This window comes from Oncorhynchus tshawytscha, linkage group LG12, assembly GCF_018296145.1.
Source record: "Oncorhynchus tshawytscha isolate Ot180627B linkage group LG12, Otsh_v2.0, whole genome shotgun sequence".
NCBI lineage: Eukaryota > Metazoa > Chordata > Actinopteri > Salmoniformes > Salmonidae > Oncorhynchus > Oncorhynchus tshawytscha.
In genome coordinates, this window is record NC_056440.1 from 41,101,027 (window position 1) to 41,123,389 (window position 22,363).

At 42.1% G+C, this 22,363-nt stretch overlaps 3 protein-coding genes across 6 annotated transcripts; 2 read left to right on the forward strand and 1 right to left on the reverse strand.

Moving 5' to 3' along the window:
- Positions 1 to 1,434: 1,434 nt before the first annotated feature.
- Positions 1,435 to 3,710, forward strand: gstt2 (glutathione S-transferase theta 2). The gene is made up of 5 exons (XM_024440634.2): positions 1,435 to 1,637; positions 2,617 to 2,704; positions 2,802 to 2,952; positions 3,132 to 3,308; positions 3,508 to 3,710. Exons 1-5 carry the CDS (start codon positions 1,508 to 1,510, stop codon positions 3,652 to 3,654), a joined length of 693 nt encoding a protein of 230 aa, XP_024296402.1. The 5' UTR covers positions 1,435 to 1,507; the 3' UTR covers positions 3,655 to 3,710.
- Positions 3,711 to 3,986: 276 nt separating this feature from the next.
- Positions 3,987 to 12,910, reverse strand: chek2 (checkpoint kinase 2). 4 transcript variants are annotated; one of them, XM_024439406.2, is made up of 15 exons: positions 12,781 to 12,909; positions 11,050 to 11,295; positions 9,338 to 9,462; positions 9,092 to 9,224; positions 8,799 to 8,889; positions 8,568 to 8,667; positions 8,432 to 8,485; positions 7,582 to 7,646; positions 7,297 to 7,396; positions 7,014 to 7,100; positions 6,666 to 6,829; positions 6,308 to 6,426; positions 6,043 to 6,128; positions 5,796 to 5,897; positions 3,987 to 5,583 (listed from the first exon to the last, which is right to left on the reverse strand). In XM_024439406.2, the coding sequence occupies exons 2-15, from the start codon at positions 11,267 to 11,269 to the stop codon at positions 5,497 to 5,499; spliced, it is 1,533 nt and encodes a 510-aa protein (XP_024295174.1). In that variant the 5' UTR covers positions 11,270 to 11,295; positions 12,781 to 12,909; the 3' UTR covers positions 3,987 to 5,496. The 4 variants fall into 4 exon arrangements, with proteins under 4 accessions (XP_024295174.1, XP_024295175.1, XP_024295176.1 ...); XM_024439407.2 differs by lacking the exon at positions 12,781 to 12,909 and adding an exon at positions 12,678 to 12,762; XM_024439408.2 differs by lacking the exon at positions 12,781 to 12,909 and adding an exon at positions 12,528 to 12,612.
- Positions 12,911 to 12,927: 17 nt separating this feature from the next.
- entr1 (endosome associated trafficking regulator 1) lies at positions 12,928 to 17,557 on the forward strand. Its single transcript, XM_024439410.2, has 8 exons — positions 12,928 to 13,228; positions 13,805 to 13,926; positions 14,130 to 14,555; positions 14,660 to 14,733; positions 16,395 to 16,506; positions 16,692 to 16,754; positions 16,844 to 16,983; positions 17,159 to 17,557. The coding sequence occupies exons 1-8, from the start codon at positions 13,183 to 13,185 to the stop codon at positions 17,247 to 17,249; spliced, it is 1,074 nt and encodes a 357-aa protein (XP_024295178.1). The 5' UTR covers positions 12,928 to 13,182; the 3' UTR covers positions 17,250 to 17,557.
- Positions 17,558 to 22,363: the final 4,806 nt, after the last annotated feature.

The following is a 22,363-nucleotide window of genomic DNA, read 5'->3' on the forward strand; positions in this document are numbered from 1 at the left end:
ACATGACATAGACTGACCAGGTGAATCCAGGTGAAAGCTATGATCCCTTATTGATGTCACTTGTTAAATCCACTTCAATCAGTGTAGATGAAAGGGAGGAGACAGGATAAAGAAGGATTTTAAGCCTTGAGACAATTGAGACATGGATTATGTATGTGTGCCATTCAGAGGGTGAATGGGCAAGACAAAATATTTAAGTGCCTTTGAGGTATGGTAGTAGGTGCGAGGGGCACCGGTTTGTGTCAAATACTGCAACGCTGCTGAGTTTTTCATACTCAACCGTTTCCCGTGTGCATCAAGAATGGTCCACCACCCAAAGGACATCCAGCCAACGTGACACAACTGTCGGAAGCATTGGAGTCGACATGGGCCAGCATTCATGTGGAACGCTTTCGACACCTCGTAGAGTCCATGTCCTGACGAATTGAGGCTGTTCTGGGGGAAAAGGGGGGTGCAACTCAATACTAGGAATGTGTCCTTAATGTTTTGTACACTCAGTGTATATTTAAAGAAATACACTTTAATAAAATACTAATATTTGTTATTGGAATTACTCAATAGAGTCTGCAAAACTTAAATGGGTCAATTGTGCTGGGAAACAGGTTTAATACAGTACTGGTATTGGTGACTCCTAACTCCACCCACTCCATTTACTGCAATGCAATACACGGTATATGGGATACTTGTTGGCTTGTAGAGAGACATTGTTTCTCCCTGTCTCTGCTAATGTATGGTTGGAAATACTCAGTAGGGTCTTTACTAACCAAATATGGTTCGTTTTGGAGGGGGACACATATTTGTTTAGTAGAGACCCTACTGAGTATTTCCCACCTTAATTTAGCTGAGACAGGAAGAACAGTTCTTTCTACAAGCCAGTATGTATCCCATGTACAGTCTATTACCGTGTATTGCATTGGGAGCTATGGACGGGCAGAGTGAAAAGCCAGCAAGCAGCAGGCCGTGCGACACAGTCCCCATCCAAAACTAACCATATTTGGTTAGTAGAGACCCAACGGAGTATTTTCCACCCCACTTTAGCTGAGACAGGTAGAAAAGTTATCTCGCTACAGCCCAATATTCTCAACATACCAGTGTCGACATTTTTACATGACACTCTTATCCAGAGCGACTTACAAGACCAATTAGCGTTAAGTGCCTTACTCAAGGGCACAGCGACAGATGTTGTACCTAGTCGGCTTGGGGACTCGGACCAGCAACCTTTTGGTTACTGGCCTAACGCTCTAAACCGCTAGGCTGCCTGCCGCCACATTTTTTATTTGTTTTCATAAATTACTTGCATTTTCATGTTGACACAATTAAAGTGGCCATTGATTAAAATTCAATACAATTTGAATTAGTTATCCACATTGCAATGGTTTGAAACGGGGGCTTTTACTTGGAAGGTTTCGTCATTACCCTACAAAGTGACATCATTTGTGCTGCTGGCAAAATACTAGTAGCCAACAGTGTCTAGCTAACGTTGGCAAGCAATACAAATACGTTTATCATGGCTGGTAGAAAGGCCGTAGAACTAGAAGTGTATTTAGATTTATTGTCTCAACCATGTAGAGCAATACATATATTTCTTAACTGCAATAAAATTCCACACAAGGTGAAAACAGTTGCAATACGAAAAGGTGAGTTTCAAGCGGGCTAGGCGAACGTTAGTTACCAACATCATCTAGCTAACGTTAAACATGCAATCAATATATCTATCGTTTTGGTTGCTACTAAAGCAAGATTGTTAATGTTAATTGGAAATGCATATATAGGTTTGATATATTTATAAAGAGACTGAGCGCGACATTGTTTAAAAAGTTAAATGTATCTGCTCTGTCCTGCATTGAACTTAGACCTACTGTACCTTGAACTTTGTCCTACTCTGCACAGCAAAACGCGTGTTTTCTGTTAATAGTTGTCCGGAATGTGTACTAGCTAGCTAACTAGCTATTCAGAATGACAACAGTAGGCTATTATTTCACAATCGTCCATGTCTTCAAATTTGGACAAATACACTGAACAAAAATAGAAACCCAACATGTAAAATGTTGCTCCCATGTTTCATGAGCTGAAATAGAAATCCCAGAAATGTTCCATATGCACAAAAAGCTTGTTTCTCTCAAATTTTGTGCACACATTTGTTTACATCCCTGTTAGTGAGTGTTTCTCCAAAATAATCCATCCACTTGATAGGTGTGGCATATCAAAAGTGGATTAAAGGGCACGCTCATTACACAGGTGCACCTTGTGCTGGGACAATAACAGACCACTTTACAATGTGTAGGTTTTGTCACACACCACAATGCCACATGTGTCTCAAGTTGAAAGAACATGCAATCGGCATGCTTACTGCAGGAATGTCCACCAGAGCTGTTGCCAGAGAATTCTCTACTATAAACTGCATCCGTCATTTTAGAGAATTTGGCAGTACGTCTAACCCGCCTCACAGACCATGTGTAACGACACCAGCCCAGGACCTCCACATCCGGCTTCTTAAAAACGTTGAAATTGTTGCATATTGCATTTATTTTTGTTCAATATTGCTCCATGCATAAACCAATACCTCAAAGAAATGTAATTAACATACTGTATCTCAATACCTTTGTTTATATATAGGAGAGAATAGGACACCAGAGTATACAAAACTCAATCCCATGCAGAAGGTCCCTGTGATGGTCGACAATGACTTTGTTCTGACTGAGAGGTAACACTCTTCATTCACTCTGTAGTTTAACATTTTTTGTTGAAAATGAAAAAATAAAAGGGGCATTTCCCCTCCCCTTTCCCCTCTCTTGTTACAGTGATGCCATATTAAAATACCTGGCCACCAAATATGATGTCCCAGGTAACTGGTACCCACGCCACCCAGAGAGGAGGGCGAGAGTGGATGAATACACAGCCTGGCACCATACCAACACCCGGCCACATGCGGCCAAGGTCTTTCTCATGGAGGTACGGCTTGCTCATGGAGCACTACTGTCACTTGGCAGGTGAAATATAGTCTAGCCCCACAGCCATCTTTTTGCAGGGTATTACACATTTATGCAATATAATTGTACTGTTATGGAACATGTTATATCTCATGTTCTGTGGTTGTTGTTGATGGCACGCATCACTGCTTTGTGCTGTAGGTTTTACTGCCCCATATGACAGGGCAGCCAGCAGACCCACTGAAGGTGGAGCGGGCATTGGCAGACCTGAGTGACACTCTGGAGAAGCTGGAGAACATGTTTCTCAAGAGACAGCCCTTCCTCTGTGGAGATGACATCAGCCTGGCTGACCTGCTGGCCATTTGTGAACTCATGCAGGTGAGGAGCAGTGGTTCAACTGGTCTATCAGAGCTTAGCCACTGGGTGAAACAGCCACTTCTGCTGAGAAAATGGTCCTACAATGTAGTCAGGAATATGTCAAATCTCAGACTGTCTGTTTGACCACTTACAATACATTTTGATGTATGGGTTGCTACCCATTTCAGCCTACTAAATGAATTGACTGCTTTGCTCTCAGCCCCTAGGTGGCGGCAGAGACATCCTGAAGGATCGTCCCAAGCTGTTGAGCTGGAAAAGTCGTGTCCAGTCTGCGCTGGGTGATTCCTTTGGCAAGGCACACACAGTGCTGTACAGTCTCCGGGACAGGTCCAAAGCAAAGTTATGAAATAATCTCAATATGATTTGATATAAAAGCTTGCACAATGCTTGAAAGCAACACTACTACCAGATGTCTTTACTGATTATGTTTGTGCTGTCCATGTTGACCTCGAGATTGAGGTTGTTTATAGGCTCAATGGGAGAGTGATCCGTGCCTTACATTAACCTCTGTGATATGCTACAAAATTACTAGCTAGATGGTTCAGCATTATGAACCTTGATCTGGAGTGGAGATGGGAAATGTTGAATAGAGTAAGATAATATTTGATATTATCTAGAAGAGTAATATATTTTCAATGACATACAACTGCCTAGAATGAATAGATGCATAACAAAAACCAGTGGAAAATGTTTGTTTATTCAACAGTAGCTGTACAAAGACAATTATTTACAAAACAGGAGGACATTTCCAGTAGACATTGCTCAGTATGTGCCCACAAGTTGGAAATCAACATGTACACTGAACAAAAATATAAACGCAACATGTAAAGTGTTGGTCCCATGTTTCATGAGCTGAAATAAAAGATCCCAGAAATGTTCCATACGCACAAAAATATTTCCCTCAAATGTGTTGATAATCCATCCACCTGACAGTTGTGGCATATCAAGAAGCTGATTAAACAGCATGATCATTACACAGGTGTACCTTGTTCTGGGGACAATAAAAGGCCACTCCAAAATGTGCAGTTTTGTCACACAACACAATGCCGTTGAGGGAGCGCGCAATTAGCATGGTGACTGCAGGAATGTATACCAGAGCTGTTGCCAGAGAATTGAATATGAATTTCTCTACCAAAAGCCACCTCCGTTTTAGACAATTTAGCAGTACGTCCAACCGGCCTCACAACCGCAGACCACGTGTATGGCGTCGTCTGGGCGAGCAGTTGTGAACAGTGCCCCATGGTGGCGGTGGGGTTATGGTATGTGCAGACATAAGCTACGGACAACAAAAAAAATAAAATTGTATTGATAGCAATTTGAATGCACAGACACACTGACGAGGTCCATATTTCTAAAGGTATCTGTGACCAACCTCTATTCCCAGTCATGTGAAATCCATAGATTAGAACCTCATTTCAATTGACTGATTTCCTTATATGAACTATAACTCAGTAAAATCAAATGGTTGCGTTTATATTTTTGTTCAGTGTATAGTAACGTTAATCAAGTACATTTCAGATGATTGCACCATGATGTAATGGAAACGGCAGCTATAGATGACATCTTCTAAAGATCAACATTTTTATCTGTTTCGAAGGGTGGATTTGACGTTTCTCGAACTTGATGGAAAAGTTATTTTTCGAATAAATGACGATTGCTGAATTTGGAAGCTCCACTTCACATTTAATTCGAAATGCCTACTGCTTGCTCAATCTGTTTTTCAACTATAAAAATAATATTTCTTTGCAGGACAATTGTCTGTACTTTCAAGAAAGCCTGAATTGCTTCGCCTTGCTATTCTGGTTAGCTGGATGAAAGTTTCACCATGGTGATATGTTGGCACATGAGAATGATTAAAATATGGCAATTCTTGCATTCTATCCATGCTGACTTTTGCAGGCTACCTGAGACATAAAACATATAGGTGGGAGGGAATACAGGCTGTGGCCAATTTATTAATGGAAACACTTCAACCACTTAATTGTTATTATAAACGGTTTGTTGTTTTGTCGCATCTATTTTTCTATTTGAACGTTCTAAAATCATTTGACAAGTTAATGGAAATGTAGCTATAGAAGTGTGATAAAATACAATATACCGGTAGATTTCCAGGGGGCCAAATTGCCGGTGGAAAACTACCTGGGGGGGGTGGGGGGTCTCCAATTTGGTGAGGAGGATGAAATGTGACTCATGTTGCCTCTGTGGATGGGCCTGGTCTCCTCTTTGCCGGCTGCTGCTCGTCATCATCTTCTCTTGACCTCTTTGTAGTTGAAGCCTAAAGTAACAAGAGACATAGTTCAATTTTGTTAGCAACACCCCTCTCTCTCTGTGTGTGTTTTCTAGCCCTACACAGAATCACTAATCACCAAGACCTTTGTTAAATCAGCTGTGTCGGTGCAGGGCTACAACAAAAATATGAACTGTCTAGTGGTCCCCCCAGGAGAGGGGTGGGAAACACTGCTGCAGTAGAATGACATTGTTTCTCACTACTGTGGTGTCTACGGAGTCTGCTGTGGCATCAGCTGCTGTGGCATCTCCGGAGTCCTTGGGGTACATGATGCATTCAGCAGTCTCCTTCATGGCCTCATCCTGAGACGGAGATTGATGGGACCAGAGATTATTCACTGTTGCCACTTACAACACTGCCTAGCCCCAAATACCCCTCCATCCAGTAAACGTACCCGCCTTGATGGCAGTAGGACCAGGCAATGAGAGACGGCAATAAAGCTCTTACCATCAGCCAGGGATGGTGTAAAGCCTCCTCAATGGTGAGGCGGGCATTGGGGTCCACTACAAGCAGCTTCTTCACGACGTCTTTCGCTAGACATGATTGGATAAGTAAAATAACTATTGGGACAGCATTTACGGAATTATCAATACGACTGTAGTAAAGTACCCAAAGTTCTTTCCCAACCTGAGACAGGAAGAATCTGTTTTCGAATTTCTATGTGCTCTAACACACATGACAGAGCCAAACAGGATTGACAGTAGCCTCTTACCATCATCCGAGATGCCGTCCCATTTGGATGGAATAAATGTATAAATTCCCTGCGTGATCTGATCCCTGACTGACAAACCAGTTTGTGCATTAGGGTGGAACGGGGGATAGCCTGCCAAGCTGTGAGGGAGACAGGAAGTAAGCTCCAGTTTAATAAATTATGTGAATCTGTGAACAGGAAAACCTTGCGTGCTGTTGAAAAGTAATCTTGGCCCAAGTTATTTGCAAATGAATTGAAATAATTGCATTACAATTCCCTTTAAATGTTGACAGAAACAAGTTACATGGCACTTCCTACTAGTCAGAGCACGCAGCACTGTCGTTTATGTTACCCTGTCATCAGTAGTATGGATCCCTACCACACAAACAGGACGACCCCTAAACTCCAGGCGTCTACGGCTCTGCTGTAGCCCACGGTGACTGCGTCGGTGAACACCTCAGGTGCAAGGTATGTGGGTGTTCCACAAAGGGTCCTCATCAGGGCAGACTCCTCCAGTATCTTGGACTGATTAAAGTCGGTGATCTGTCACATCGAGAGAGAGAGAGAGAGAGAGAGGCCTGTCACTCTTCAACCAAGCTTTCATTACCCCGACTTCAGGAAGACAATGAGTTTCCAGGTGGATAACGATCTACCCTCACTTACACTTCAACTACCATGTTCAATTATTGTGGGAAAATTACCCACATGATGACTTGACAAATCTTACCTTGATGACACAAACATCATCCTGAGACGAAAGCAGCACATTTTCAGGTTTGAGGTCTCTGTGGATGATGCCATTGTTGTGAAGATACTAGTGGAAGGAATGTGAAATAAACCAGCATAAGGAAGCAGTGTAAAACTACTCAAGTGACAATAACTATCTCCAGTATAAAACAAGATAGTTATGGCGTATTTTGACATCACAGCAGAGCCTATTTAATAAAGCCTACCACTCTTCTAGAAATTCAAATGGGAAAAAAATGGAGAAATACAATCAATCCACCCACCTCTACTGCTTTCAACATCTGGTAGAAATAGAGCTTGGCAATTGACTCCTCTATCTGGTTCTTGCTTTTGACCCTGTCAAAGAGTTCCCCACCCTCCATGCTGAAACACATACATGCGGTCAGTTGAAACAGAATAAATCGAAGGGGAAAGGAAATACGATGCTTGTGAAAATTGTACTTCTGAGATGGGCTACAGAAAATATTACATGCAATGTAATGATACTGGTTTGCCATTGATAAAAATATATATAAAAAGTGTCTGCTTGAATTAAATACTAAACTCACAGCTCTAAAACAATGTAGTATGAGTCGTCTGTTTGGAAGAAGTCTTCTGTTTTGATCAGACATGGCTGGAATAGACAGGAGGAAAAAGTTACACAGAAAAATTGCAAGCAAATACTACAGGTGTTTTTGATACATAGTGGTGAATATATATATATTTTTTAAGTGTTATGACTGTGGCTTTGTCCAGTAGAAAACACAAGTTGAAAATTACTACTTTTATGGTATTTGACTACCCCCCCCCAAAAAACATTTACTAGGCTCCTTTCCTTGGCAGTCATTACAGCATAATACATTATAGATGTACACTGAGTGTAAAAAACATGATGAAGACCTTCCTAATATTGAGTTGCACCCCACCTTTTGCCCTCAGAACAGCCTCAATTCGTCAGGGCGTATACTCTACAAGATGTCGTTCCACAGGGATGTTGGCCCATGTTGACTCCAATGCTTCCCACAGTTGTGTCAATTTGGCTGGATGTCCTTTGGGTGGTGGACCATTCTCGATTCACACAAGAAACTGTTGACGGTGAAAAACCCAGCAGCGTTGCAGTTCTTGACACTTACTACCATACCCCGTTCAACAGCACTTAAATATTTTGTCTCGCCCATTTACCCTCCAAATGGCACACGTACACAATCCACGTCTCAAGGCTTAAAATTAAAAATCCTTCCCTAACCCGTCTCCTCCATCGACACCGATTGAAGTGGATTTAACAGGTGACACCAATAAGGGTTCAAGGCATTCACCTGGATTTACCTGATCAGTCATGAAAAGAGCAGGTGCTCATAATGTTTGGTACAACTCAGTGTATAAACAGGCTATTAAAAATGACAATGATTACTTACTTACATGGTCTATCCTTTGGAGGATCTGGATCTCTCGTTCCGCATTTCGTGTGGCAGTCTAGAATTGCACAAAGAAGAGTTCCTTTTATTGCAGTAACATTCATCAACTAGAAAACGGGGAAAATGTCAAAAAGACTTACGCCGACAGATGCAGGGAAGTCCTTCTTGTTGATGGTCTTCACAGCCACCTTTTTGCAAGTGGCCCTCTCAAAGGCCAGCTTCACTTCCCCACACACACCACTGGTACAACAAATCGTTATCAGCCACGCTTACACACATTGATCATACTAGAATGTCACTATAATTCAAAATGAAAATCTGGATTTTGCAAAAAATACACAAGTTGAAATGAATAAAAAATGCTCACTTACGCTCCAATCTTTCTGGTAATCAGGTATTTCTCACTGAACTCTTTGGGGAGGTTGGACTGTTCATCCGCCATGAGATCAATGAACACAAACACTAATGAGGGAAGAAACTATCAATCTCATGGATTGTAAATGTAAAAACTAAAACCGGCATCACCAATAAGGGAATGATGCTGCTGTATACTTCATGTTGAGAGCGACAGGGAATAAATATAGTGGAATGCTAAGACTTTTGAGTATCCAGTGACCTAAAACAGAATTGACTTGAAAATAAAAAAACTCTGTAACAAGGTTACCTTTATGGCGTTCCTCAGCTAGGGACAGCACCGCATTGTTTGCTAGAGGCAAAGTTTTTCCTTTCCCAAGAATTGTACCGTCAACAAACGTGCCATTGCCGCTGTTGTCAAAGACATAGACAATGTTCTGCTCCTGCAAGGTAACGATCTGACCGTCATCACTTGAGCAAACATTGTGAACAAAACTATTTTACTACTGTTAAACAAAACATGAAAAACATCATTTTGTCAAATGAATAGACCTACTCGGAATATTCGGAAGTGTTTTTTGCTGTACGTAGCAAATCTGGGCGATTTCTTCAGTATGGGGTCATCAAAGCAATAGTTACATTTACTGTCCCGGCCAAACCAAGTGTCGTCCTCAACACAGTCTGAAAAAAAAAGTCAAACTAAACACCATCACTTCAATAGAGAAGAGAATACACAGATGCTAATGCTGCTAGTTGAGAAATACAAAGAATCTCACACAAACAAAGCAAACTGCACACAGGCGCGCACAGTTCCCACATGGACCGCGTTCAGCAGGACACAACGTTGTTCAATTGAACGGAAACCGTGCTGTTCTGAATGACCAGTTGAAGAACATTTTGATGACTGATTACGGCGGCTCAGAGGGCGATTTTGTACAGTGTGCTGCTGCAGTAGTTTGACATTTCAAATGGGCACACCCATATTGAGCAGATCTCACCCCGCCACACCCAAACGGGATCAAATATACCTCAAAGAATGTTGAGGAATTGTGCGCACCGTGGTGGGAAAACGTTTCGTTCAGTACAAACTGTAGCAAAACGTTCAATAACTAAACGTGCCCCTGTATTCACTGGCTAAAGTAGCGACGGAATTGTAACGCGATATACGACGGCTCCATATCTGGGTTGACAGCTTAGCTAATAGAAAACACTGCTACATGTTTTTTTTAAATTTTTTTACCTAGTCTTGTTGATACACTTTTCTTCTAAATCGTTACCTAGTCTTGTTGATACACTTTTCTTCTAAATCGAAAACTAAGAAAGTATCTTAGAAATGTCCGTGTCCAGTTGCAAGTGGTTCTTTAAAAAAAAACAGAGAAAATTCAGAAAGATTTTAAAATCCATGTTTTGTATCGAGTGAAAAATGGCATGTGTGTAGATCTTTGTTTTGGCTGCACAGTGTGACGCACGCTCATCTACTTCTACACGTTGGCCGCATAGAACCGACTAGCGCAAAGATGCTGGGAAACGCTAGATGTGCAGCGGCTAACCTCCTTGCACAGTACAAAAACATGGATTTTTACAGCTTCCAGAATTTTCCCCTGGTTTTTTTGTTTGTTGGTAAAACCACCTGTAACTAGACACAGACATTTATAAGATACACTTTTCTTCTGAATCAAAATGAAGAAAGTATTTCCAAGACCAGGTTAGTTGAAAAATGTGGAGCAGCATTTTCCAGAAGCTAAGCCATAACGCCAGATAGATATGGAGCCATCACATATCGTGTTACAATTCCATAGCTAATGCTGAAGGTAAGACTGGCACAATCACTGTATAACCGATGGTTATGGATGAAGACCTTAATGAAAATAAAAGAAGAGTCATAATGGCAACAACAACAAAAAATGCCAGCCGAACATTTGTGCAGTTGAGTCCGTTTCTGCTGTAACATGGACTCTACAACGTGATCAAACCTAGTTGCTCCTTGCTGAAACCATAGAATTAGGAATTAGAATGGATCTCTATGGCTGAAACAGCAAGGTGTCGTAACAAACAGTCTTCGGTTTCCTTGGGCTATGCCCCCATCCCTACTGCTGCAAGTAGCACATACAGTCAGGAGCAGAGCAGAGGCGAAAATGTGTGTCTATTCTTTTGGCTATTCAAACGATTAAAACGGTGACCCGGATCATTTGGCTGACCCAATATCTGATACCTTCAGTTTGGGCTATTTACCCAGAAAACCAGGGCATGTCTTGTGGTTGCACTCACCGTGGGCTCTGAAGCCTCTCTGCATAGGCAGCAGGCGACCCCATGGCTGTGGCTCAGGCTCCTCTGGTATGGAGCCAAGGTCCCGAACAGGGATGGTGTCCACTGAGCTGACAGTGCCTGACCCAGAGGAGGAGCTGGAGCCACTCTGGGACTGAGTCTGGGACTGAGTCTGAGGCTGCGACTGTGTCTGGCTGCCAGCATCTGGCTTCTCCTGGGACATGGTCAATATTTCTCCTCAGTCTGAGTCTATTAAAGTAAATAATAACACATCATTCAGGTTATCATGACATCTTTCAATTTTCCACATCCGTAAACTAAGCAAAGTCCTCATGTATAACTTGAATCGGAGAATCCTAGCCCCCCCCCGTGCATTATGAATATGAATGAAAGATTGATTGATTGATATGAATGATCTGCCCATGTATTCATCGTGCGGCAGGGTAGCCTAGTGGTTAGAGCGTTGGACTACAGGCAGTTAGTCCACTGTTCCTAGGCCGTCATTGAAAATAAGAATTTGTTCTTAACTGACTTGCCTAGTTAAATAAAGGTCAAATAAAATTTCAAAAACGCACTGAGTTTGGAAAATCCATAATCATGGCAACTCTTGTAGCTAGCCAGAATATTCTAACCCTATGCCACTGTCCTCCAAATTGTACCTTTATCCAAACTGATACATCGAGAATATATATATATATGCATTTTAAAAAAAAACTTTATTTAACTAGGCAAGTAAGTTATTATTTTTTTTAACCTTTATTTAACTAGGCAAGTAAGTTAAGACCAAAATCTTATTTTCAATGATGGCCTAGGAATAGTGGGTTAACTGCCTTGTTCAGGGGCAGAACTACAGATTTTTTACCTTGTCAGCTCGGGGATTTGATCTTGCAACCTTTCGGTTGAGCGTTGGACTAGTAACCGAAAGGTTGCAAGATCAAATCCCTGAGCTGACAAGGTAAAACATTTTGCCGCCCCAGATAGATATTTCTAGTTTTTACGGAAAAGAGTGTCCTTTTCGTCCTCATGCCAGCTAGTAGCCACCACAACCATCTTGGAATGGCAGGTTCAGCCAGTCAGCTCCTTTGTTGTTCAAGGTGACATGCCATTCCATAATGGCTGCTGTGGCTACTGTTAGCTAGCTTGAAGATGATAAAGGTCAGTTTTCCAGAAAAACTAGCAGTATTTAAATCTTCTCTAAGTATCAGTTTGGATAAAGGTCCAATTGGGAGTACATTGGCATATCCAACCCCTGCATTGAAATACATTTTCCGAAAATATCTAGCACCAGCTCTGTAATGTCTTACTCATAATTATGATGGCGTTCCGACCCCAGTAGTGCAGCTAAGTGTAAACAAGCATAAAGGAAGGGTCAGAATATTCTGGCTACCTAGCTAGCTGTGTGTAATTCATTCAACATGCTCCATCTATTTACAAATACGTCTATCGTTTCTTGCCAACAGTGCGTAGTGTTATTGACTAACCTGTCATGCGAGTTAACTGTATTTTTTATCCTCACCAAGCCCAAATAAAGCAAATCAAAATCAGTTTCACAAGTGCCCTAATCATTTCCGTTGTAGTTAGCTAGCTAGTCTAGCTAGCACGACGGCGAAATTAAGTGGTTGTTTACTAACCGAATAAAGGTGACGACTCGCCGACTATGACGTGTGCAACTGAGGGCAATATTTTAAACATGTATGAGAATGACAATTTAATCAAATACACTTTTACACTTACCGGGATTTCGAATGAATCGCGGCACGTGTAAAATTTGCCGGGAAATCGGATCGACTCCTGGGAAATGTTGTTTATTTTCCCTAAAACGTCATCTGAATCGTAGCCAGTGAGAAGTTTAGGATTGTCCACGTGATTTTCAGCAGCTAGCAAACCTTTGGCGCATCGACGCACACAGCTGACGAACAACAACCACATCTAAAATATGTCATTTTGATCAATTATCTTTCGTATGACAAGTCATTTCGTCTCAATACAGTAATTTGCTAGTACATTATTTTATTGTTTTCAGCAAGCTAGCTAGGTAACGTAAACGGTCCGTGTTAGCTAGCTAACAACGCGTTAGCCGCTGAAGTTAGCTGACAACCGCTCATACCATCACCGATTGACTGGTTCACCGTCAACATGGCAAAGCATAAAACCTCCGAAAAAAACAATATAATCGAAGTTGGTAAGTTGTTACTTCCACAGCAAATCCATCTGTCCAATATTCAGTTCTAGGTTATAGACTAGCTATATCTAGCTGATCCAGTATTCAAATGACATGATGCATGCAACCATAGACATAGGCTACTTGATATTCACATCATTGGATGCAATAACAGACATCTCATCATCTACTTGAGACAGGGGCACATCTGTTCAGCACCATCGAAGAGTGATCAGCAAGTGATGGTGCAATGGTTCATTAATTTGTGTTACAAGTGTCTAGTGCTGGGTTTGGCATGGTTGGTACCAGGATCAGAGTTATTTTTGCTGGCATGGTGTTGGAGGGCCATTAGTGAGGCACTCTTACCTCTGGTCTAAGAACTCCATGACCCAGGCACCCTGCCCTGGCACAGTGCTGCCCTTTAGTGAGACAATCTGGATTTACAAATTCCATGGCACTTGTTGCTGGAGTAGGATGGGGTATTGGCCCCTACACATCCACAACAAAATCCAACTCGTGTATTTCTCCAATAATGTCAGCCAGACAGTTTGAAAATAACTATCATCCAAATATTTACCGACATGTCTTATTTCATAGATGAAGTCAGAGAAGATGGAGAGGAGATGAATCCTTTCTCCTTCAAAGAGTTCATCCGCAGTAAAAACCAGTACCCAGATATGAAAGGGGATCCAGATGAGAAGAATTACTCAACGCGAAAGGTGCTGAACATTTAAAATGAACCAGTCTTACATTAAACCCCAGAGATTAACTGTTACAAAGCCTATGCATGAAATGAGGTGTTATGTCATCGGAAAAAGTCACAGCATGATATACAAGGCCTGGTCAGACTGTTAAGAATATTACTTTTGGTGGAATTTTGGTGTGAATGTGACTTACCTTACTGCTGCTTCTTGTGTTGTAGAAGGCATATGGGAGCACATTCCTGGCAGAGGGGGAATATACTGCCCCGAAGAGCTTCGATCAAGACTTCCAGGGTCAGTTTTACATGGACCACACACCGTTTCCTCAATTTCTGGAAAATGACACTAAGGAGGAGTGGGCTGGGAGTTACCAGCCATCAGCCATTGAGGAGGCACATGAGTTTGGACTGTGTGGCACTGCAGCAGCAGACAGCAGCACGTACTCTGGTCAGTCCTCCCTGTGCACAGAGGAAGAAGAGGAGACTTCATCCTCCCTATGGCAGGTGGATGAAGAATTCTCACCAGAGGCCCATCAGTCCAAACGGGCCCCAGTGAATTATGAGGGAGATGACGAGACATCAATGGCAGAGCTCACCTACAAGACCAAGAAGAGTAGTACCGAGAATGGCAATAGGGATCAACAAAAGGTCATTTTCCTCTCTCAAGGATTTGCTTACAGATGTGTGATTGGATATCACGTGGGATTAGTCACAAGTCCTTTATTTTGATTATTTCTGTTTCTCTTTTTAAGCTGAGGGAGGAAAATGCGCAGCTCAGGAAGCACATTAAAGATCTTGTGAAAAAGTCTGAGTATGATGATCGAAGGTAGGTGGATAGAATTGCCAGTTGATATGGTCTGCAGAGTACAGACCTACCCGGTGCATGAGAAGTGTTTAAGGGACGGTGTTAAAGCCTATATTATGTTATGGCATGGGAGTAATGCTTTGAATATTACTTTTTAGATGTACATTTAAGATGTCAACTGTACACATACAGTCTAAAGTTTGGACACACCTACTCATTCCAGGGATTTTCTTTATTTGTACTATTTTCTACATTGTAGAATAATAGTGGAGACATCAACTATGAAATAACACATGGAAACATGTCAAACAAATCAACATATTTTATATTTGAGTTTCTTCAAAGTAGCTACCCTTTGCCTTGATGACAGCTTTTACACTCTTGGCATTCTCTCAACCAGCTTCATGAGGTAGTCACCTGGAATGCATTTCAATTAACAGGTTTTCCTTGTTAATTTGTTGAATTTCTTTCCTTAGTGCATTTGAACCAATCAGTTGTGTTGTGACAAGGTACTGGTGGTATACAGAAGATAGCCCTATTTGGTAAAAGATCAAGTCCATATTATGGCAAGCACAGCCCAAATAAGCAAAGAGAAACGACGGTCCATCATTACTTTAAGACATGAAGGTCAGTTGATCTGGAAAATTTAAATAACTGTGAGTGCAGTCACAAATAAGTGCAGTCACAAAAACCATCATGCGCTATGATGAAACTGGCTCTCATGAGGACCGCCACAGGAAAGGAAGACCCAGAAATCCCAGACCTCAGAAATTGCAGCCCAAATAAAAGCTTCAGATACATCTCAACATCACCTCTTCAGAGGAGACTACGTGAATCAGGCCTTCATGGTCAAATTGCTGCAAAGAAATGATTACTAAAGGACACCAATAAGAAGAAAATACGTGCTTGGGCCAAGAGACACGCGCTATGGACATTAGAAATCTGTCCTTTGGTCTGATGAGTCCAAATTTGAGATTTTTGGTTCCAACAGCCGTGTCTTCGTGAGACGCAGTGTAGGTGAACGGATGATCACCGCATGTGTAGTTTCCACCATGAAGCCTGGAGTAGGAGGTGTGGGGGTGCTTTCCTGGTGACACCATCCCATCTGGTTTGGGCTTAGTGGGACTATCATTTGTTTTTCAACAGGACAATGACCCAAAACACACTTCCAGGCTTTGTAAGGGCTATTTGACCAAGAAGGAGAGTGATGAGTGCTGCATCAGATGACCTGGCCTCCACCATCACCTGACCCCCACCCAATTGAGATGGTTTGGGATGAGTTGGACCACAGAGTGAAGGAAAAGCAGCCAACAAGTGCTCAGCATGTGTGAACTCCTTCAAGACTGTTGAAAATCATTCCAGGTGAAGCTGGTTGAGAGAATGCCAAGCATGTGCAAAGTTGTCATCAAGGCAAGGGGTGGCTACTTTACAGAATCTAAAATATAAACTATATTTTGATTTAACACTTTTTTGGGGGGAGTTACTACATGATTCCATATGTGTTATTTCATCGTTTCGATGTCTTCACTTTTATTCTACAATGTAGAAAATTGTTTTAAAAAGTTAAGAATAACCCTTGAGTGTTTAGGTGTGTCCAAACCTTTGACTGGTACCGTATGTTAATGCTGTTTAAAGAGTGTTTAACCTATGCTCATCGTCATGTCTCTCTGACTGCCCCATAGAATTCGCCACGTCACAGATGAGTTGCACAAGAGAAGAGTGCAGGAGGAGAGGGAGGCTCAGGCTTTAGAGACCATGGTCCACTCCGTCGAGCAGAACCTGCAGTTAATGACCGTGCGCACCTGTCCCTTTCTCCTAGTTCATCTGTTCGACAAAGATGAAGAATCATTTTTGTTCACTGATTATCTGAAATATGTCTCAATAGGATTTCAAGCAAATTGTCATGATCGGTTACTAAACAGAAGTGTGTTGAGATATGAAGTCTTAAATCATTATTTTGACCTTTTTCTTCTTGACAGAAACGAGCAGTTAAGGCTGAAAACATTGTATCAAAACTCAAACAGGAGCTGCATCAATTACAGGTTTGACCTTTACTGGTGTTGCTGGCGTTACTGGGATGGTGAGCTTCAGTGACATATGATTGCATAATGTGACCCTCTTTATATTGCAGGGCCAAGTAGAGGGGTACCGGTATGAGAATGAGAGACTTCGAGCCGGAGAGACAGCTGCCTTAAATACAATGAAACATAATGCGCAAGTGGCCTCAGAGTACCTCAACAAAGCAGCACTCAATGCAGAGACTTCCATCAAGTGAGTTCTCTCTCCCATAGTGTCATCTACATACAGGTGGGATAAAAACAGTCCCTCATATTGATTGTGTGGGTATTGGGTAATGTGCAATTTCATAGTGTTTTCTACATAACCCCTAATTAAACATTGTGGTATTTGCGCCAAGTTCAGGCTATCCGTTTGATTCTGTCCACAGGCAATTACTTACAAGTGCAGAGAGTCTTTGTCTAGTATCTCAACTGCTGCAGTCCATCGACAACCTATCTGAGATTCATAATGAAGGCTGATGGCGTTTAAAGGACACTAGAGATTTCAGATCTAGTACCATCTAGCAACAAGGAACTGGAAAGCAATTATGGTGTGTCACACAACACTCAAACAAGAATTTTAAGTTGTGGTGGGTGCACTGATTTGTGACCCCCCAAAAAAAAAAATTGTGCACATCTTTTTTTTACTTGTACATCATAAAATGTTTAGTTTTAAATCACTTTAACAGGTGATTTGAAAACAATATATACTAACAGATGTATTTACCACTGAGGCAAATATGACTCAAATATTGTGATTAATAAACATGTGACTAGATATCCTTCAAAGTTGGTCATTTTTATTTTGTGAGCATTTTACACTGCATTTGTTCCACAAACTTTGCTTGAACATAGCCATTCTATGCGAGCAGAGATCGTTTGTAGCTAGCTCAATTACTGGCCAAGTTTTCCGACCTCTGATCCCCTTTTAATGTATTTGTATTTCATCCACTTTTTCCTGAGACTGTCAGAAAGTCTGGTTAGTAATGAGCGTATTTGCGATGAGTGACTTTGATACAGAAACCCTACGAGGTCCGGATCCTGCTGGTTAGAGTTGAATACTGCTGCTCTAAACCATCTCTGGTATCATGTATTATTTTAACCACTGGAGGGAGGTAGAGAGCAAAACAAGAAACGGTCATACATTTTTATTTATTTATTTATTTTACCTTTATTTAACCAGGTAGGCAAGTTGAGAACAAGTTCTCATTTACAATTGCGACCTGGCCAAGATAAAGCAAAGCAGTTCGACAGATACAACGACACAGAGTTACACATGGAGTAAAACAAACATACAGTCAATAATACAGTATAAACAAGTCTATACAATGTGAGCAAATGAGGTGATAAGGGAGGTAAAGGCAAAAAAGGCCATGGTGGCAAAGTAAATACAATATAGCAAGTAAAACACTGGAATGGTAGTTTTGCAATGGAAGAATGTGCAAAGTAGAGATAAAAATAATGGGGTGCAAAGGAGCAAAATAAATAAATTAAAATTAAATACAGTTGGGAAAGAGGTAGTTGTTTGGGCTAAATTATAGGTGGGCTATGTACAGGTGCAGTAATCTGTGAGCTGCTCTGACAGTTGGTGCTTAAAGCTAGTGAGGGAGATAAGTGTTTCCAGTTTCAGAGATTTTTGTAGTTCGTTCCAGTCATTGGCAGCAGAGAACTGGAAGGAGAGGCGGCCAAAGAAAGAATTGGTTTTGGGGGTGACTAGAGAGATATACATGCTGGAGCGTGTGCTACAGGTGGGAGATGCTATGGTGACCAGCGAACTGAGATAAGGGGGGACTTTACCTAGCAGGGTCTTGTAGATGACATGGAGCCAGTGGGTTTGGCGACGAGTATGAAGCGAGGGCCAGCCAACGAGAGCGTACAGGTCGCAATGGTGGGTAGTATATGGGGCTTTGGTGACAAAACGGATTGCACTGTGATAGACTGCATCCAATTTGTTGAGTAGGGTATTGGAGGCTATTTTGTAAATGACATTGCCAAAGTTGAGGATTGGTAGGATGGTCAGTTTTACAAGGGTATGTTTGGCAGCATGAGTGAAGGATGCTTTGTTGCGAAATAGGAAGCCAATTCTAGATTTAACTTTGGATTGGAGATGTTTGATATGGGTCTGGAAGGAGAGTTTACAGTCTAACCAGACACCTAAGTATTTGTAGTTGTCCACGTATTCTAAGTCAGAGCCGTCCAGAGTAGTGATGTTGGACAGGCGGGTAGGTGCAGGTAGCGATCGGTTGAAGAGCATGCATTTAGTTTTACTTGTATTTAAGAGCAATTGGAGGCCACGGAAGGAGAGTTGTATGGCATTGAAGCTTGCCTGGAGGGTTGTTAACACAGTGTCCAAAGAAGGGCCGGAAGTATACAGAATGGTGTCGTCTGCGTAGAGGTGGATCAGAGACTCACCAGCAGCAAGAGCGACCTCATTGATGTATACAGAGAAGAGAGTCGGTCCAAGAATTGAACCCTGTGGCACCCCCATAGAGACTGCCAGAGGTCCGGACAGCAGACCCTCCGATTTGACACACTGAACTCTATCAGAGAAGTAGTTGGTGAACCAGGCGAGGCAATCATTTGAGAAACCAAGGCTGTCGAGTCTGCCGATGAGGATGTGGTGATTGACAGAGTCGAAAGCTTTGGCCAGATAAATGAATACGGCTGCACAGTAATGTTTCTTATCGATGGCGGTTAAGATATAGTTTAGGACCTTGAGCGTGGCTGAGGTGCACCCATGACCAGCTCTGAAACCAGATTGCATAGCAGAGAAGGTATGGTGAGATTCGAAATGGTCGGTAATCTGTTTGTTGACTTGGCTTTCGAAGACCTTAGAAAGGCACGGTAGGATAGATATAGGTCTGTAGCAGTTTGGGTCAAGAGTGTCCCCCCCTTTGAAGAGGGGGATGACCGCAGCTGCTTTCCAATCTTTGGGAATCTCAGACGACACGAAAGAGAGGTTGAACAGGCTAGTAATAGGGGTGGCAACAATTTCAGCAGATAATTTTAGAAAGAAAGGGTCCAGATTGTCTAGCCCGGCTGATTTGTAGGGGTCCATATTTTGCAGCTCTTTCAGAACATCAGCTGAATGGATTTGGGAGAAGGAGAAATGGGGAAGGCTTGGGCGAGTTGCTGTTGGGGGTGCAGTGCTGTTGACCGGGATAGGAGTAGCCAGGTGGAAAGCATGGCCAGCCATAGAAAAATGCTTATTGAAATTCTCAATTATGGTGGATTTATCAGTGGTGACAGTGTTTCCTATCTTCAGTGCAGTGGGCAGCTGGGAGGAGGTGTTCTTATTCTCCATGGACTTTACAGTGTCCCAGAACTTTTTTGAGTTAGTGTTGCAGGAAGCAAATTTCTGCTTGAAAAAGCTAGCCTTGGCTTTTCTAACTGCCTGTGTATAATGGTTTCTAGCTTCCCTGAACAGCTGCATATCACGGGGGCTGTTCGATGCTAATGTAGAACGCCATAGGATGTTTTTGTGTTGGTTAAGGGCAGTCAGGTCTGGGGAGAACCAAGGGCTATATCTGTTCCTGGTTCTAAATTTCTTGAATGGGGCATGTTTATTTAAGATGGTTAGGAAGGCATTTAAAAAAAATATCCAGGCATCCTCTACTGACGGGATGAGATCAATATCCTTCCAGGATACCCCGGCCAGGTCGATTAGATTACATCTCAATCCTCGATCTTATTACTGTAGCTCTGTGCCCCCCACCCCCAACACATATACAGAGGAGGCTGGTGGGAGGAGCTATAGGAGGACAGGCTCCTTGTAATGGCTGGAATGGTATCAAATCTCCACCCACCAGCCTCCTCTGCTCTGATGTATTACAGTAACATGACAAGGAAACGTTTGGCTTTGTACTTTCCATCATAATCTAATACAGTGGTTCCCAAACTTTTTATAGTCCTGTACCCCTTCAAACATACAACCTCCAGCTGCGTACCTACCTCCTCGAGCACCAGGGTCAGCGCACTCTCAAATGTTGTTTTTTTGCCATCGTTGTAGTTCTGCCACACACACTATACGGTATATTTATTAAACACAAGAATTAGTGTGAGTTTTTGTGTCACCCTGGCTTGTGGGAAGCACTTATAGGACCAGGCCACAAATAATATAATAATAATAAATGTAGCTCTTTATTTAGCCATCTTACATATAAAACCTTATTTGTTCATCAAAAATTGTGAATAACTCACCACAGGTTAATGAGAAGGGTGTGTTTGAAAGGATGCACGTAACTCTGCAATGTTGGGTTGTATTGGAGAGAGTCTCAGTCTTAAATCATTTTCCACACACAGGTCGAGAATCCACTCTCACATAGGTATGTGGTTGCAAAGGGCATCAGTGTCTTAACAGTGCGATTTGCCAAGGCATGATACTCGTGAGTACAGTCCTATCAAGAAATCTGGCAGTGGATTCTGATTCAATTGAATTTTCACAGAACTGCTTGTTGCAATTTCGATGAGGCTGTCTTGTTCAGATATCAGTAAGTGGACTGGAGGCAGGGCTTGAAAGGGATAACGAATCCAGTTGTTTGTGTTGTTTTTTTCTGGAAAAGTACCTGCGTAATTGCACATCCAGCTCACTCAGGTGCTTCACTATATCACATTTGACATGGTCTGTAAGCTTGAGTTCATTTGCACACAAAAAATCATAAAATGATGGAAAGACCTGTGTGTTGTCCTTAATGCAGACAGAAAAGAGCTCCAACTTAATCAAAGCCTTAATTTTGTCCCACACATTGAATATAGTTGCGCAGAGTCCCTGTAATTCAGATCATTCAGGTGAGAAAAAACTTCACCCAGATAGGCCAGTGGTGTGAGAAACTTGTCATCATGTCAGACAAGTGAAAATTATGGTCAGTAAAGAACTTTAAGCTCGTCTCTCAATTCAAATAAACATGTCAATGCTTTGCCCCTTGATAAGCAGCGCACTTCTGTATGTTGTAAAAGCGTTACATGGTCGCTGCCCATATCATTGCATAATGCAGAAAATACACAAGAGTTCAGGGGCCTTGCTTTAACAAAGTGAATCATTTGCAATGTAGTGTCCAAAACGTATTTCAAGCTGTCAGCCTTTCCCTTGGCAGCAAGAGCCTCTCGGTGGATGCTGCAGCAGTGTACGCCAAGTGGTGTCGGGAGCAACTGCTTGCATGCGCGTTACCACTCCACTATGTCTCCCTGCCATGGCGTTTGTGCCATCAGTAAAAATACCAACACATCTTGACCACCAAAGTCATTTGATGTCACAACGCTGTCCAGTACTTAAAAAATATCCTCTCATGTTGTCCTGGTTTCCAGTGGTTTTACAGAAGAGGATGTCTTCCTTAATTGACCCCCCTTAAACGTAACGGACATATACCAGGAGCTGTGCCAGGCCCTCCATGTCTGACTCATCCAGCTGTCATGCATAAAATTCACTGGCTTGTATGCGAAGCAGTAATTGTTTCAAAACATCTCCTGCCATGTCATTGATGTGTCATGAAACAGTGTTGTTTGATGAAGGCATTGTCTGTATAGTTTTTTGGGCCTTTTCCCCCAGCATTGTCCCAGCCATATCCCCGCGGCAGCAGGAAGAATTAAGACCTCTA

Bases quoted from the DNA above. Each gene is read 5' to 3' on its own strand.
- chek2 (XM_024439406.2), bottom strand. From the start codon at position 11,269: ATGTCCCAGGAGAAGCCAGATGCTGGCAGCCAGACACAGTCGCAGCCT. The intron at 7,647-8,431 runs GTAAGTAAGTAA...TGTCTATTCCAG, and splicing joins TCCTCCAAAGGATAGACCAT to CCATGTCTGATCAAAACAGA. The intron at 6,129-6,307 runs GTAAGAGGCTAC...AATCATGTCTAG, and splicing joins GGACGGCATCTCGGATGATG to CGAAAGACGTCGTGAAGAAG.
- gstt2 (XM_024440634.2), top strand. From the start codon at position 1,508: ATGGCTGGTAGAAAGGCCGTAGAACTAGAAGTGTATTTAGATTTATTG. The intron at 2,953-3,131 runs GTACGGCTTGCT...TTTGTGCTGTAG, and splicing joins CCAAGGTCTTTCTCATGGAG to GTTTTACTGCCCCATATGAC. The intron at 3,309-3,507 runs GTGAGGAGCAGT...CTTTGCTCTCAG, and splicing joins CCATTTGTGAACTCATGCAG to CCCCTAGGTGGCGGCAGAGA.
- entr1 (XM_024439410.2), top strand. From the start codon at position 13,183: ATGGCAAAGCATAAAACCTCCGAAAAAAACAATATAATCGAAGTTG. The intron at 13,229-13,804 runs GTAAGTTGTTAC...CTTATTTCATAG, and splicing joins AAACAATATAATCGAAGTTG to ATGAAGTCAGAGAAGATGGA. The intron at 16,507-16,691 runs GTGCGCACCTGT...TCTTCTTGACAG, and splicing joins AGAACCTGCAGTTAATGACC to AAACGAGCAGTTAAGGCTGA.